The sequence below is a fragment of the Pseudophryne corroboree genome, chromosome 12 (assembly GCF_028390025.1).
Source record: "Pseudophryne corroboree isolate aPseCor3 chromosome 12, aPseCor3.hap2, whole genome shotgun sequence".
Taxonomy (NCBI): Eukaryota; Metazoa; Chordata; class Amphibia; order Anura; family Myobatrachidae; genus Pseudophryne; species Pseudophryne corroboree.
Window position 1 is genome coordinate 172,991,737 of NC_086455.1, and position 17,671 is coordinate 173,009,407.

At 51.4% G+C, this 17,671-nt stretch overlaps 1 protein-coding gene across 4 annotated transcripts in view; it reads left to right on the top strand.

Annotated features, from left to right (window-relative positions):
• CCDC88C (coiled-coil domain containing 88C) overlaps positions 1-5,457 on the top strand; it is a 95,875-nt gene extending 90,418 nt beyond the window's left edge. For all 4 annotated transcript variants that reach the window (XM_063948585.1, XM_063948584.1, XM_063948587.1 and 1 more), the window contains one exon: positions 586-5,457. In XM_063948585.1, the coding sequence (XP_063804655.1) occupies positions 586-1,479 (894 nt within the window). In that variant the 3' untranslated portion in view covers positions 1,480-5,457. The remainder of the gene's footprint in view (positions 1-585) is intronic.
• Positions 5,458-17,671: the final 12,214 nt, after the last annotated feature.

Below are 17,671 nucleotides of genomic sequence, written 5' to 3' on the forward strand. Positions count from 1 at the left end.
ATGGTGCGCCTGGGTGCAGCAGAGGAGGCTAGATGAGCGAGGCTCCATCTGTACGCAACAAACTTTACCATTGACAATGAAATGTATCACTCGTTGATAAATGGGCCCCCATGGTCTGGTATCATGAGCAGAATGTGGCCCGCAAAAAAAAAGAAAACCCCAGTATGCTGACACTTGTGGTTCATCAAGTGCCAGTGTGCTGTGACCAATAATCCTTATTATTATTATTATTATTATTATTATTATTATTATTATTTACACATTTCCTCCATACCCGAAGCCCTGAGGATACGGAGAAGACACTGGGGCATTAGGGCATTAGGGCTGGCTGTAACTGGCCTCAACTACCCCGGTGCTGACCGGCCTAAACCTGTTGGAGTCGTGGTGGGGTCTCTCCTCTGTGGTTCCACTATTCCTGGCTGGTGATGGGAATATTAGGGGTTCCCCATGCTCTTTATCCCCCGGATTTTCCCAATACTATCAGAAGTGCGAGCGCTGGTTATGGTCAGAGAGGAGGTAAATCTACACATTTTTTTATTTTTTATTGCGGATGTCCAGTAATTTATCCATCTCTCCGTTTCCTAGGAAGCATCAGGCAGCCGGGACGACGTGCTAGGTGATTATTTTAAGAAGACCTCCGACCCTCCTGACTTTGGAAGCCCATTGGTCCAGCCCAGTTACAGAGACTGCCTAGCCATGCCAACAAGCTACGTGAGCCCGTCAGTCGCAGGCGATGCAGCGGGTGGCAGGGCGGGTAAGCCAGGCCAGTGTGTTAAGCCCAGCCTGCGACAGCTGGAGCCTGCCGCAGGTAACCCATCTACTTCACTTAGACGACCACAAGTGCAGCCATCGGTCCCGGCGTCCAAACAAACCCCTGAGCCCCAGCAGCCGGGGTCCGTGTGCAGCAGGGCGAACTCCCTCAGCAGGTCTTTTAGCTTGGCCACCGCCGACCTCCTGAAGGCCAATGGTCCAGATATGAGCAAGGTGGAGAAGCCAGACATAGAGACTCCTGTGCTGAGAACATCGACACCAGCCGGCTCCCCAAGGGACAGACCCCAATCAGCGAGAATGCCCACCCCACAGAGAGGTGAGGATCTGCGCTGCCAATCTCTAGATTCACGCCGCCTGTCTTTGGCCATCCCCAAAGACGATAGGACACTACAAGCAGCCCTGTCATCTAGCAGCCTGCAGCAGCCATATATATCTCCCCACCCTGCCGGCAGGGCTAAACCCAGGCCCGTCTCTCGCTTTGGAGAAGTGGCCATGATCTCACCAGTCAGACAGATACCCATCATCCCAGAAGTGGAAGGTCAGACGGCTGCTGTAACGTCTAAGCTGCGGAGCCCCCCTTCCGATTGCCTGCCTCAGCCAAACGCCGAAGACGACCCCAACAAAGAATTGTCTCCCAAAAGTACCCCTGCGTCCCCAGATCCCAATGCAGACCCACAGACTGTCTGGTACGAGTACGGCTGCGTGTGATCAGCAGAATACATGGCGGACAAGCTTCCTGTCTGATCTTATTACAGAAATTACATCTTTAGCACTCTCCTGAAATGGAATCTTCAGCACAAATTATTTACGTGTTTCATTTAATCAGATTCAAGTTTTCATAAGGTGCCCGTGTATCTACTATCTGCATTATCACCTGCACCAGGAACAGAGTTACTGGAACCGCCGGTGCCTCCACAGAGACGACCATGCAATGAGTTTGTGTCTCCTTTAGTACTGAGGTTACCGCAGGCTGCACCATCCATCTGCACAACTGCTACTGAGAAGCTGCACCAGGAACAGAGTTACTGGAACCGCCGGTGCCTCCACAGGAACGGCCATGCGATGTGTTTGTGTTTTCCTTTAGTACTGAGGTTACAGCAGGCTGCACCATGCATCTGCACAACTGCTACTGAGAAGCTGCACCAGGAACAGAGTTACTGGAACCGCCGGTGCCTCCACAGGAACGGCCATGCGATGTGTTTGTGTTTTCCTTTAGTACTGAGGTTACAGCAGGCTGCACCATGCATCTGCACAACTGCTACTGAGAACCTGCACCAGGAACAGAGTTACTGGAACCGCCGGTGCCTCCACAGGAACGGCCATGCGATGTGTTTGTGTTTTCCTTTAGTACTGAGGTTACAGCAGGCTGCACCATGCATCTGCACAACTGCTACTGAGAAGCAGAGCAGCAGAGCATGTTCTGTCCAGGCTTGCACAGGCAGGGGTAGAATAATGGGTTAATGGTCTTCGTGTAATATGCTTAATGCCAAAAATGTCTTTTGTACAGTAAATCTGTGCTTGCTGCTGATCTCTGCCTGGTGCTTAAACTCTTGCTGCCCCCATTGCAGGAAGACTCATCACTAACACTGCACAGGTCCGTCAGCTTCTGCATTAATGTAATGCACTGTAACACTATTACTGTATGCAGCAGCTGCCTACGCCAGTTACGTACTGTATATATGTGTTACAGCCATGTTACTGGATGCAGCAGCTGCCTACGCCAGTTACGTACTGTATATATGTGTTACAGCTATGTTACTGGATGCAGCAGCTGCCTACGCCAGTTACGTACTGTATATATGTGTTACAGCTATGTTACTGGATGCAGCAGCTGCCTACGCCAGTTACGTACTGTATATATGTGTTACAGCTATGTTACTGGATGCAGCAGCTGCCTACGCCAGTTACGTACTGTATATATGTGTTACAGCTATGTTACTGTATGCAGGAGCTGCCTATGCCAGTAACGTACTGTATATATGTGTTACAGCTATGTAACTGTATGCAGGAGCTGCCTATGCCAGTTACGTACTGTATATATGTGTTACAGCTATGTTACTGTATGCAGGAGCTGCCTATTCCAGTAACGTACTGTATATATGTGTTACAGCTATGTTACTGGATGCAGGAGCTGCCTACGCCAGTTACGTACTGTATATATGTGTTACAGCTATGTTACTGGATGCAGCAGCTGCCTACGCCAGTTACGTACTGTATATATGTGTTACAGCTATGTTACTGGATGCAGCAGCTGCCTACGCCAGTTACGTACTGTATATATGTGTTACAGCTATGTTACTGGATGCAGCAGCTGCCTACGCCAGTTACGTACTGTATATATGTGTTACAGCTATGTTACTGTATGCAGGAGCTGCCTACACCAGTTACGTACTGTATATATGTGTTACAGCTATGTTACTGTATGCAGGAGCTGCCTATGCCAGTAACGTACTGTATATATGTGTTACAGCTATGTTACTGGATGCAGGAGCTGCCTACGCCAGTTACGTACTGTATATATGTGTTAGTTATGTTACTGTATGCAGCAGCTGACTATGGAGGTAATTCAGACCTGATTTTTGCAGTCCTGCGATCAGATAGTCGCCGCCTACAGAGGGAGTGTATTTTTGCTGTGCAAGTGTGCGAACGCATGTGTAGCAGAGCTGCGTAAACTGATTTTGTGCAGTCTCTGCGCAGCCCAGGACTTACTCAGCCGCTGCGATCACATCAGCCTGTTCAGGGCTGGATTTGATGTCAGACAACCTCCCTTCCAGCGATTGGACACACCTGCGTTTTTCCAGACACTCCCAGAAAACGATCAGTTGCCACCCACAAACTCCTTCTTCCTGTCAATCTCCTTACGATCACCAGTGCGAATGGATCCTTCGCATAAACCAGTCGCTGACCGGCGATCCGCTTTACAGCCGTGCGACGCGCCTCCTTATTGCGGTGCATATGCAAGCACAGTTTGGGTCTGATCGCCCGCTGTGTAAAAACGCAGCCTATCGATCAGGTCTGAATCGGCCCCTATGCCAGTTACGTACTTTATATACGAGCATTACAGTTATGGTGCCTCCAACTTCATTCCAAAAACAGCCACACTTTCTTTGCCTCTGAACCCCAGACACCCTTACACCCCTGGTTCTGTCTCTGGCCCCCTATGTTCATCCTCCACTAATCATCTCCACGCGTCTAATCTCTGTGCACTTCTTGCTGCAGAGGGGAAGAGAAACACGGAGCATGATATATGAGAACACTGAGATATGAAGATTAATAATACAGCTACAGAATGATGTTGCACATAGATTATTGTAAAAGAAAAATTAATATTCTATTGTTTAATTTATTGAACTGCTTGACTACTGAATATTTGCGATTTATAGCACATTGCCGGTGACTGCAAGATTTATTTTATAATTTTTTTTTTTTATGGATTTGCAGACAGTGGCGACATTTTCACAAGACGGTCACCACAAAGGCTAGTCTCTGCAGTAGGAGTCATTGCAGGCCTGTCCATCAATCCTTATAGTAAGGCGACAGGCTGCACGGTAACTCTTGCTGTGACTTGTGTTGTGCAGAAGGGTTATGCCTACAAGAGACCTATAGGAAGATAGATGGTCTGGTACTTAAAGTGTGCTGCCGCCTTCGCTGGTGAGGAGGTTGGAGCTCGTGGTTCTATAGGAAATACGATAATTTGCTCTTGTGGATTAAACATTTAGATAAGGTAAGGATCAGTAAGATCCTGGTGTACCCAATCCATTTATCATTCAATGAATGCATTTACACTAATACAGCGTGGCCTCTTCTCCGTACAGATTGTGTATATTGTAACGCAGGTGGTTAGATACCCTGCGGTAGAGGGCTCCTGTTATCTGACACGGGCAAATATGATGTCTCTAACATACAAGGTTTTATATTCCTAAGTGGTAACCTTAGTAAAGTGCAGTCGCTGCTCTCTCAGTTATGGCCTCACTATCCTCTGTTACAGGGCCTGGTAGCCATGGGCTGGGTAATGCCACCAGCTGGCTGGTTCTCAGTGTGAAATGCCCACAGGGGACAGACGTGGCTGGATGGTACTCTCTCTGCTCCGTACCTTGCTGTTTATGACATTCGCTTTGCAAGGCGAGAGACGTTAATCTCCTCCTGAACGGTGACCAGAGAAATCTGAAATCTTATAAGGGTTGCCATCACTGTGGGAGCAGCGGCTGTCTGGGCTGAAGCAGCATTTGTCAGAATGCCGCCAGTCACCCTGCTGCGTCCGATGTGTAATACTACTGACACTGCAGCCCTCCGGCCAGTCGGGGCAAGCCCGCAGCCGGAGGAGACAGGAACGCTCAATAGTCTTGTGCAACTGGATTTGTACATAGGATGTAAATGATTGCATTGTACAGCATTGCTTTGTAAATAGTGGTTGTAATGAAATTAATTTGCAGACAATACCTGCTCACTGACCCAGCCCAGGGCGGGTTGGGCTCATACGGTGCTACCCCCACTGGTAGGGTTATCTGGCACATACAGGGCACTGTGTTTCATCGTGCCGGCCATGGATGTTCACTTGCAGCGTTTATTCCTGGTATATTCGGTCAGCCAGCTCGTCGTCCTATATGTGACATGTCAGATCTATATACTGTAACCCTGGTCTGCACTGTACCTACTGTATATGAAATAAAGGTGTTTTCCTCTGCTCCCCTGCCTGTAGGGAATTATTGGAGATGTCACTCGCACTGATGATGTAATGATGAGGTCGGCTCAGTTTGTATTAATAGCCGATGCTTTGGGAAGAGCATTATTCATTAATCTGACGCTTGTGGCAGAAAGGCAACATCCATGCTTCCTCCTGCAATGCGTGTATATATGAATGGATAGCAGCGTCAGACAGCGGCTGATGTAAATCTGCCCAGCTCCGGGGTATCAGGGCAGCAGAGCCCCGTTACATCACCCTTAGGTCAGGTCTCGGCTTCTTACAATACACAGGCGCTGAGCCAGCATACAGGGAAGGACGTTATGTAATACTCTGCATAAATAATACAGCTGCCATGATGATTAGAGTGCGGAAATAAACAGTCACTGTCTGCGCAGCACTGTTATTATCAACCATCATTACTACAGTATACTCTGCACAAGCAGGAAGTATTACTAGCAATACATAGGTGCATTGTTCCCTGGAGAGATGAACACACAGAACGGTCCAGTTATCTACTGCGCCTTATTCATGTGTGCTTCAGACATATTTGTACTGTGGGTAATGGGGTCACCGGCTACTGTGATGAAGCATTGACAGGGTGGCTGGCACTAGAGGGTAATGACGTGGCTGACAGTGGCGTCTGGGCAGTGTGGCTGGCACTAGAGGGTAATGACGTGGCTGACAGTGGCGTCTGGGCAGTGTGGCTGACACTAGAGGGTAATGACATGGCTGACAGTGGTGTCTGGGCAGTGTAGCTGGCACTAGAGGGTAATGGCGTGGCTGACAGTGGCGTCTGGGCAGTGTGGCTGGCACTAGAGGGTAATGACGTGGCTGACAGTGGCATCTGGGCAGTGTGGCTGGCACTAGAGGGTAATGACGTGGCTGACAGTGGCGTCTGGGCGGTGTGGCTGGCACTAGAGTAATGACATGGCTGACAGTGGCATCTGGGCAGTGTGGCTGGCACTAGAGTAATGACATGGCTGACAGTGGCGTCTGGGCAGTGTGGCTGACACTAGAGGGTAATGACGTGGCTGACAGTAGTGTCTGGGCAGTGTGGCTGACACTAGAGGGTAATGACATGGCTGACAGTAGTGTCTGGGCAGTGTGGCTGGCACTAGTGGGTAATGACGTGGCTAACAGTGGCGTCTGGGCAGTGTGGCTAGCACTAGAGGCTAATGACGTGGCTGACAGTGGCATCTGGGCGGTGTGGCTGGCACTAGAGGGTAATGACGTGGCTGACAGTGGCGTCTGGGCAGTGTGGCTGGCACTAGAGGGTAATGACGTGGCTGACAGTGGCGTCTGGGCATTAGATGGACCCCAATAGCACAAAAGGCTGCAGACAGCTGGCAAATAGGTATCAGTGGGTGATGGGGGATATAGTCACGTTGCCGGCGGTCAGTGGGTGATGGGGGATATAGTCACGTTGCCGGCGGTCAGTGGGTGATGGAGGATATAGTCATGTTGCCGGCGGTCAGTGGGTGATGGGGGATATAGTCACGTTGCCGGCGGTCAGTGGGTGATGGAGGATATAGTCATGTTGCCGGCGGTCAGTGGGTGATGGGGGATATAGTTGCGTTGCCGGCGGTCAGTGGGGGATATAGTCACGTTGCCGGCGGTCAGTGGGTGATGGGGGATATAGTCACGTTGCCGGCGGTCAGTGGGTGATGGGGGATATAGTCGCGTTGCCGGCGGTCAGTGGGTGATGGGGGATATAGTCGCGTTGCCGGCGGTCAGTGGGTGATGGGGGATATAGTCACGTTGCCGGCGGTCAGTGGGTGATGGGGGATATAGTCGCGTTGCCTGTGGTCAGGATAACGAAGCTTGAAATATCGACAACTGGAATGCTAACTTACAGGAACTGTTCCCACTCGTGGGTGTCCATGATACCCATAGAGTGGGAGTAGAACCTGTGGCGAGCCCGCAAGGGTCTTCGTTGTGCTCGTCACGTTGCCGGCGGTCAGTGGGTGATGGGGGATATAGTCGCGTTGCCGGCGGTCAGTGGGTGATGGGGGATATAGTCGCGTTGCCGGCGGTCAGTGGGTGATGGGGGATATAGTCGCGTTGCCGGCGGTCAGTGGGTGATGGGGGATATAGTCACGTTGCCGGCGGTCAGTGGGTGATGGGGGATATAGTCACGTTGCCGGCGGTCAGTGGGTGATATAGTCACGTTGCCGGCGGTCAGTGGGTGATGGGTGATATAGTCACGTTGCCGGCGGTCAGTGGGTGATGGGGGATATAGTCGCGTTGCCAGCGGTCAGTGGGTGATGGGGGATATAGTCACGTTGCCGGCGGTCAGTGGGTGATGGGGGATATAGCCGCGTTGCCGGCGGTCAGTGGGCGATGGGGGATATAGTCGCGTTGCCGGCGGTCAGTGGGTGATGGGGGATATAGTCGCGTTGCCGGCGGTCAGTGGGTGATGGGGAATATAGTCACGTTGCCAGCGGTCAGTGGGTGATATAGTCACGTTGCCGGCGGTCAGTGGGTGATGGGGGATATAGTCGCGTTGCCGGCGGTCAGTGGGTGATGGGGGATAGTCGCGTTGCCGGCGGTCAGTGGGTGATGGGGGATATAGTCGCGTTGCCGGCGGTCAGTGGGTGATGGGGGATATAGTCGCGTTGCCGGCGGTCAGTGGGTGATGGGGGATATAGTCGCGTTGCCGGCGGTCAGTGGGTGATGGGGGATATAGTCGCGTTGCCGGCGGTCAGTGGGTGATGGGGGATATAGTCACGTTGCCGGCGGTCAGTGGGTGATGGGGGATATAGTCACGTTGCCGGCGGTCAGTGGGTGATATAGTCACGTTGCCGGCGGTCAGTGGGTGATGGGGGATATAGTCACGTTGCCGGCGGTCAGTGGGTGATGGGGGATATAGTCACGTTGCCGGCGGTCAGTGGGTGATGGGGGATATAGTCACGTTGCCGGCGGTCAGTGGGTGATATAGTCACGTTGCCGGCGGTCAGTGGGTGATGGGGGATATAGTCGCGTTGCCGGCGGTCAGTGGGTGATGGGGGATATAGTCGCGTTGCCGGCGGTCAGTGGGTGATGGGGGATATAGTCGCGTTGCCGGCGGTCAGTGGGTGATGGGGGATATAGTCGCATTGCCGGCGGTCAGTGGGTGATGGGGGATATAGTCACGTTGCCGGCGGTCAGTGGGTGATATAGTCGCGTTGCCGGCGGTCAGTGGGTGATATAGTCGCGTTGCCGGCGGTCAGTGGGTGATGGGGGATATAGTCGCGTTGCCGGTGGTCAGTGGGTGATGGGGGATATAGTCGCGTTGCCGGTGGTCAGTGGGTGATGGGGGATATAGTCGCGTTGCCGGCGGTCAGTGGGTGATGGAGGATATAGTCGCGTTGCCGGCGGTCAGTGGGTGATGGGGGATATAGTCGCGTTGCCGGCGGTCAGTGGGTGATGGGGGATATAGTCGCGTTGCCGGCGGTCAGTGGGTGATGGGGGATAGTCGCGTTGCCGGCGGTCAGTGGGTGATGGGGGATATAGTCGCGTTGCCGGCGGTCAGTGGGTGATGGGGGATATAGTCGCGTTGCCGGCGGTCAGTGGGTGATGGGGGATATAGTCGCGTTGCCGGCGGTCAGTGGGTGATGGGGGATATAGTCACGTTGCCGGCGGTCAGTGGGTGATATAGTCACGTTGCCGGCGGTCAGTGGGTGATGGGGGATATAGTCGCGTTGCCGGCGGTCAGTGGGTGATGGGGGATATAGTCGCGTTGCCGGCGGTCAGTGGGTGATGGGGGATATAGTCACGTTGCCGGCGGTCAGTGGGTGATGGGGGATATAGTCGCGTTGCCTGTGGTCAGGATAACGAAGCTTGAAATATCGACAACTGGAATGCTAACTTACAGGAACTGTTCCCACTCGTGGGTGTCCATGATACCCATAGAGTGGGAGTAGAACCTGTGGCGAGCCCGCAAGGGTCTTCGTTGTGCTCGCCCCCTGCCAGCATTCTGGCGGTCACGATCCTGGCGTTTGTTTGCTGATCGCCGGTGATAGGACAGTAGTGACAGTGTAGAGAGATCTGTTGTCCTGCTCTGGCTCTCCCTCGCCTGCAGCCTCTTCCTGCTGCTCCGTCACATTCGTTATAACCGGTGACGGATGACGTGCTTGAGATGAGGTGATGTAGGGCCGGTATGGAGGTTAGACACAGGTTCTCGCTGCTGACCGGACAGACGCAGGGAAATGTTATCATTCCGTGGACGTTTTGTTATCAGGGGAGCCTGTATGAGCAATGTGGTACATACCGGAGTATGCTGTAGGTGCGATGGGGGTAGTAATGGACGGCTGTGTGCAGTGATAGATTGCAGCTGCTACAGTGCAGCCGGCAGATACCGTGTACGTTTCACAATCTGCAGCCGTCGGCCCTCATAGCTACAAGCAACTGGGCAAGAGGAAACTATACTGAGAGCCTCCTGCACACCCCGTCCCCCTGCACACAGACTCCGTAAACTAGAGAGCAGAGACTATAAGCTCTCACGAGCAGGGCCCTCTTCCCCTATGTGCTTTTCCTTCCCTCACTTGTACCATCATCTCCACACTGCCTACAATGGCACCTATCCCTTGGTGTTTGCCACCCTGCTGCTATGTGGGTACTGCGACGGCTGGTGCAGCTATAAACCACGTCCTGCAATGCTCTGTCCTGCAGGTCACCTTCTCGCGCTGTTCCTGTCCTATGTAAGATGCTGCGGAGCCCTTGTGGTGGACACTGCATGCTGCGGAGCCCTTGTGGTGGACACTGCATGCTGGACTTCTCCCAACCAACGCCAATATGAAATGTCGACAGTCAGAGTGTCACCGTTGACTATGTTAAAAGTCATAATGTAGACAGTGATCAAATAACATGTTAGAATGTTAACATTTGGTCCTGGTGGGCCAGCGGTGACTTACCTGCTCCCGACTACTCTAGTGGTGTCTTCCGGGTCCCGGCGATCATATGACCATCCCTCCGGCATTCAGGTATTTACTTCTCCACTATCCCTAACCCTACCCCTAGTGCCTAACCCTAACCTCCTCCCTATACAGCCTAACCCTAACCTCCCACCTCCGCAGCTTACTCCTAACCTCCCCCTACAGCCTAACCTCCCACCTCCGCGACTTACTCCTAACCTCCCCCTACAGCCTAACCCTAACCTCCCACCTCCGCAACTTACTCCTAACCTCCCCCTACAGCCTAACCTCCGCGGCTTACTCCTAACCTCCCCCTACAGCCTAACCCTAACCTCCCACCTCCGCGACTTACTCCTAACCTCCTCTTACAGCCTAACCCTAACCTCCCACCTCCGCGGCTTACTCCTAACCTCCCCCTACAGCCTAACCCTAACCTCCCACCTCCGCGGCTTACTCCTAACCTCCCCCTACAGCCGAACCCTAACAGAAGTATTGTGCTTTTTTTTTCTTTTCTTTTAGTGTGTGTGTGTGTGTGTGTGTGTGTGTGTGTGTGTGTGTATAAGTGGCGCTACCTGGGGGCATAACAACTGACTGGGGGCATATCTACTGGGGGTAGGTTAATTTTGAAGTTGATAATTTTTGTATGGCCCCCAAAGGATTTTATAAATATCCAAATGGCCCTTAGTGGAAAAAAGGTTCCCAACACAGGCACTGGTTGCGGGAGGGGGGGGGGGGGTACAGACGGCTCACCACGTGAGGGAAGAGGGTTATGTAAGTTTGGCAAACTGGACCCCCGGTGTCAGATGCCAAGAATGGGTGGAGCTATGACGCAGTGAGCCATGATTGGCGAGCCGCAGCTGTCTCTTCTTGGCTGCTAAGATTGGCTCGTGGACATTGCCAAATTCAAGATCTCACAGTCGCCGTTTTCTATTGGCTGCCAGGTCGGTGGCAGATTTCAACGTCTGATTCCGCTTACCAGGTACTGGGAGAAGATACTCTCCCTGCGCCGGCCACCGATGTGTCCCGCTGGGGAAACCTCTCCTCTTCCTGCAGCCGCTCTCCAGTGCTGGGATCAGACACTTCATCCTCCAATAGCACCGTCTGCCATCCACATACCTGTACACATATACACAGCGCAAGACCAGATGCTCAGCACTGCGCGCAGCCTGACATATACATTATACACACATCACAATGTCCTTTTCCTGACCAAAATAAAATCCATATCTGGTGAGAACTTTATACTTTGGAACTGACAGACCCCAAAAAAACCTCTGTGATTCAGGCTGCAGCTTTAGCACATCCCAGGAGCCGCGCCCTCTGCTCACGCTGATTTATATCCAACCTCGTCACCGGCTGCAGCAGATTTACTTCTGCCAAACTATCAGCACACAAGGAACCATACAATAATAACGAGACAGAGGCGGCTGGTAGGAGATGCGGGAGATGTAAGAGGAGGGTAATGAGCGTCATGATACAGGGTGCGATGGTAGCACCCAAACCCAGGGAAAGGTCTCAGTCCTTGCACACTCAGACGCACGGCTGTACACCAGGGGAAGGGCTTGTAGCCGCATTTGCGCGTCTCTGTCCTTGCACACTCAGACGCACGGCTGTACACCAGGGGAAGGGCTTGTAGGGGCGTTTGTGCATCTCAGTCCTCACACACTCATACGCACGGCTGTACACCAGGGGAAGGGCTTGTAGGGGCGTTTGTGCGTCTCAGTCCTTGCACACTCAGACACACGGCTGTACACCAGGGGAAGGGCTTGTAGCGGCATTTGGGCGTCTCTGTCCTTGCACACTCAGACGCACGGCTGTATACCAGGGGAAGGGCTTGTAGGAGCGTTTGTGCATCTCAGTCCTTGCACACTCAGACGCACGGCTGTACACCAGGGGAAGGGCTTGTAGGGGCGTTTGTGCGTCTCAGTCTTCACACACTCAGATGCACGGCTGTACACCAGGGGAAGGGCTTGTAGCGGCATTTGCGCATCTCTGTCCTTGCACACTCAGACGCACGGCTGTACACCAGGGGAAGGACTTGTAGCGGCATTTGGGCGTCTCTGTCCTTGCATACTCAGACGCACGGCTGTACACCAGGGGAAGGGCTTGTAGCGGCATTTGGGCGTCTCTGTCCTTGCACACTCAGACGCACGGCTGTACACCAGGGGAAGGACTTGTAGCGGCATTTGGGCGTCTCTGTCCTTGCATACTCAGACGCACGGCTGTACACCAGGGGAAGGGCTTGTAGCGGCATTTGGGCGTCTCTGTCCTTGCACACTCAGACGCACGGCTGTACACCAGGGGAAGGGCTTGTAGCAGCATTTGCGCGTCTCTGTCCTTGCACACTCAGACACACGGCTGTACACCAGGGGAAGGGCTTGTAGGGGCATTTGGGCGTCTGTCCTTGCACACTCAGATGCACGGCTGTACACCAGGGGAAGGGCTTGTAGGGGCGTTTGTGCATCTCAGTCCTCACACACTCATACGCACGGCTGTACACCAGGGGAAGGGCTTGTAGGGGCGTTTGTGCGTCTCAGTCCTTGCACTCTCAGACACACGGCTGTACACCAGGGGAAGGGCTTGTGGTGGCATTTGGGCGTCTCAGTCCTCACACACTCAGACGCACGGCTGTACACCAGGGGAAGGACTTGTAGCGGCATTTGGGCGTCTCTGTCCTTGCATACTCAGACGCACGGCTGTACACCAGGGGAAGGGCTTGTAGCGGCATTTGGGCGTCTCTGTCCTTGCACACTCAGACGCACGGCTGTACACCAGGGGAAGGGCTTGTAGGGGCGTTTGTGCGTTTCAGTCCTTGCACACTCAGATACACGGCTGTACACCAGGGGAAGGGCTTGTGGTGGTATTTGGGCGTCTCAGTCCTCACACACTCAGACGCACGGCTGTACACCAGAGGAAGAACTTGTAGCGGCATTTGGGCATCTCAGTCCTTGCACACTCAGACGCACAGCTGTACACCAGGGGAAGGGCGAGTAGGGGCGTTTGTGCGTCTCAGTCTTTGCACACTCAGACGCACGGCTGTACACCAGGGGAAGGGCTTGTAGCGGCATTTGTGCGTCTCAGTCCTTGCACACTCAGACGCACAGCTGTACACCAGGGGAAGGGCTAGTAGGGGCGTTTGTGCGTCTCAGTCTTTGCACACTCAGACGCACGGCTGTACACCAGGGGAAGGGCTTGTAGCTGCATTTGGGCATCTCAGTCCTTGCACACTCAGACGCACAGCTGTACACCAGGGGAAGGGCTAGTAGGGGCGTTTGTGCGTCTCAGTCCTTGCACACTCAGACGCACGGCTGTACACCAGGTGACATGTAACAGCATTTGCATGAAGTGGCAGACATCTATAAATGATTACAAGGGACAATTAGCAAGTGGAGAATTGATAGAAATATGGACGGCAGACAAGAACCACTTGGAACATCTAGTTTGTCCCTTTTTTCACCTTTTGGTCAGATATATACAGCGCGGCGTTAGACACTGATGGAAGTTAGATGATGTGTTTATAATGTACAGTACCTGTAGATGTATTTCCAGTGTGTTTATAATGTACAGTCCCTATAGATGTATTTCCAGTGTGTTTATAATGTACAGTCCCTATAGATGTATTTCCAGTGTGTTTATAATATACAGTCCCTATAGATGTATTTCCAGTGTGTTTATAATGTACAGTACCTATATATGTATTTCCAGTAACATTTTCTTAGTTTGGGAGCACAGTAATAAATGTCACACATGCATCCGATGTATTATATTGTTTCATCTCAACTAGCAATGTAACAACGTTCTGCTCAATTCTCCATCCGTACCAGTGAAGCGCTCCTCTCCATAGATGCCATCTGTCCTGACATATACATGGGGCTTACGCTCTGTATGTTCCTGGGCTGTGCGGAAAGCCACATCTATTACTAGATTATTAATCACCTCATTGGCAATCCATGGTAGCATCGCTTCCTCTCATTCCTGCACTAGCAGATGCCGTGATTGTGTAAATGCAATGCGTGCTGGAGCTGGGCAGATGTTTTCGCAGCCGTACACTATGTATATACATTAACCCCGTGTGTGCAAGACCAGTCCAGAAGCCACTGCTCCCAATGTTTGCTGCCAAAAGTCTGCAACAAAGTAAGATGAGAGCTGATAAGGGGGGAACGCATCCAGGAGGTAATTCAGACCTGATCGCAGCAGCAAATTTGTTAGCAGCTGGGCAAAATCATGTGCACTGCAGGTGGGGCAGATGTAACATGTGCAGAGAGAGTTAGATTTGGGTGGGTTATAGTGTTTCTGTGCAGGGTAAATACTGGCTGCTTTATTTTTACATTGCAATTTAGATTTCAGTTTGTACACACCCCACCCATATCTAACTCTCTCTGCACATGTTACATCTGCCCCACCTGCAGTGCACATGGTTTTGCCCATCAGCTAACAAATTCGCTGCTGCGATTAACTCTGAATTAGGCCCCCAGTCCCACAGAGGAATCTGAGCGCACTTCATTCCAGGAGAGGAACGGCCGCACTCCTAAACCGTCCAGTACAACGCCTGGCAAGCCGGGAATTCCCCACTACAGTCATATATTAAATATCTGTTCTATAATCGCGTCGTTTTGTTGCTGAGTAGTTTGTGGCGGTTTAACTCTGCGGCTATGGCTTTAACAATCCACAAGGCGGCCTGAGCTGTACCTAAGAGCATACACTCTAACAGTCTCGGAGCTGGGTTAATATCTGTATAAAGGTATAATGGGGCAGATGTATTAACCTGGAGAAGTGATAAAGCAGTGATAATTTGAAGGTGATAATGCACCAGCCAATCAGCTCCTAACTGTCATTTTTCACATTCGTATTGATTGGCTGGTGCGTTATCACCTTCCACTTATCACCACTTTATCACTTCTCCAGGTTAGTACATATGCCCCAGTCCTAGCAGGGTCAGGGCTGTAACTTCCCCTTGGACTCCTGTAGTCATTCCAAAACTCTTTTAAGGAGAGAACGTGGATCTGATCGCGTCGGACTATTGCGAAATGTTCTGCTCTCCCAGTTAAGTGCTTTTATCGCCCAGTTTCCATGATTCAGTATCCCAGAGAAGCCAATAATGCAGATCATCCAGGAGGAATAAACAATTGTGTTTCCTGAGGATGTCTTTGTATATCTGTAACTGGCTCTCACTCAGGGCGTCGCCCCTAAACACGTACATGAGGTGGGTCTCCGCGAGTGGAGGCGGCGATACACTGTAATATGCCTTCACCGTACCCTCTGATATCTTCGTTGCCCAATGAGGTTAAAGAACAAAAAATGTAACCAAGCCTTAAAAATATTTTTCTGCCGTATGTTGGGGCAGATACGCTTTTGGCAGAGACGCCGACATGGAATATAAATACTGGCAAGTACGAAATGAAATACTTCACTGGCACGATGTGATGTAAAAGTAAGAAAATGGGGCAGAGATAAATGTATGTCTATTTCTAGGGCGTAACTTGCGTATTTTCACACTGCGCACGCTCAGGACCCGCTCATGCGCAAGTGAGGGGGGAGGAGGAGTTGTAAGCATTTGGAATGAATGAATACTTATGACTGATGACGCAAAGTTCAGTGAGGAAGCGTAGACAGAGCCGCGGGCCATGCAGAGTTGTACGTACGCATAAATGTGCCTCTTATGAAATCACAGACACATGAAGAAACGCATCACGTGTAAATAAATACGACCACATTTGCATTGCGATAATTGAATACATCGCAGGGCTGTATCAATGATTACATGCAGGGACAGCTTACGAGAAAGATCTGTCCCTGCAAATCCGCTTTCCGCAATTCTCAGGGTTCAGTATAAAATACCCTGAGATTGTACCACGCATGTGCCACCACCAGGATCCCCCCTTCCTTGCCCCTCCACTTACCAGCCCGGTGATTGGTGATCCTCGATCGGTGAGTCTCTCCTCCATACACCTGGTTGCCAGACTCCTGCTCTGTGACCCCGGTCAGCTGTGCTGTAAACCGGCATATTATATGCTGTAAAGTGAGATGCCAGTTTACAGCACAGCTGATCGGGGTCACAGAGCAGGAGCCTGGCGACCAGCTGACTGGAGAAGAGACTCACCGATCACTGGACCCCTGGGTGCAGGTATTTGTTTTTTTCTTTTTTAAACTATTTTGTTTTTTACAGTGATCAGCTTGTGGTCTATCACAGGGGCGGCTGCGGCCTCTGCTCTGCCTCTCTAAGCAGAGCAGGTACAGGGGAAACGGGGGGAACCCTGCTTAATGCTATCTCCAGATAGCGTTGTTATCACAAGGCTCCCATACAGTACTTTTACACAATTCCTCTTACTGAATTTGGGCAGATAACATTTCCCACTACAAGTATGGGAAATATGATCTGCTTTCCTAATTAAAGGGCTTGGAGTAGTTTTTCACAAAAATGTAGTAAAAAGAATTTTGATTAAATATGTCCGTAAAACTTTATTCTCTTCAAGTTTGGGAATTTTATAGGGAAATAAAGATGAAAAGTTATTTTAGAAATAATTTCTTATTAATATAAAAAGTCAGTGCTATATGTGTTATACTTAGGTAAGTAGGTGTTAAAATGCGTTGGTTTTCGGGATCCCCTCCGGTTTGGATGCCGGATGTCAAAATATCAACAGCTGCATCCCAATGATTCAAATGCCGACATGCTAATATAGAAAGCTAGCTCTTATCCCTAACCCACCTTTCCCGCAGCCTAAACCTAACCCTTCCCCCCCATCCTGCAGCTGCAGCCTAACCCTAACCCCCCCCCCCCCCCAATCCTGCAGCCTAAATTAACCCCCCCCATCCTGCAGCCTAAAACTAACCCCCCCCCCATCCTGCAGCCTAAAACTAACTCTGCCCCTGTCCCCCATCTGTGTCTCCACGCCAATCCCCATCTGTTCCTCTGCCCGCATCTGTGCCTCGGTCCCATCTCTAATCTGTGAATGGGACATCTGATATAATTGGCGAGGCTTTTAGGGCAATTGGTATACCCTTGGAGGGGGGAGGGGTATGTTGAGAAGGTGGGGGCAGTGCCTGTATGATTTAAATTGGACCCATTAGTTCCGGTGGCAGACCTGCCCACGAGGAAACCACTTGTGGTGCCCCACTAAGGGGGTAATACTAAATGACAGAACATTCAATGTTAATGCAGTAGAATATTGTTAATGTACGTACAGTATATATAGGAATAATATGTATTGTTTGGTGAGACAGTGTGGGGACTTCTGCCCTACGCTGATATGGGGCTTTATGAAGGAACCTTCCAGGCTGCCCGCATGCACAGTGTAATAAAGAGCCCGCTGTGACCGTTGAGGTC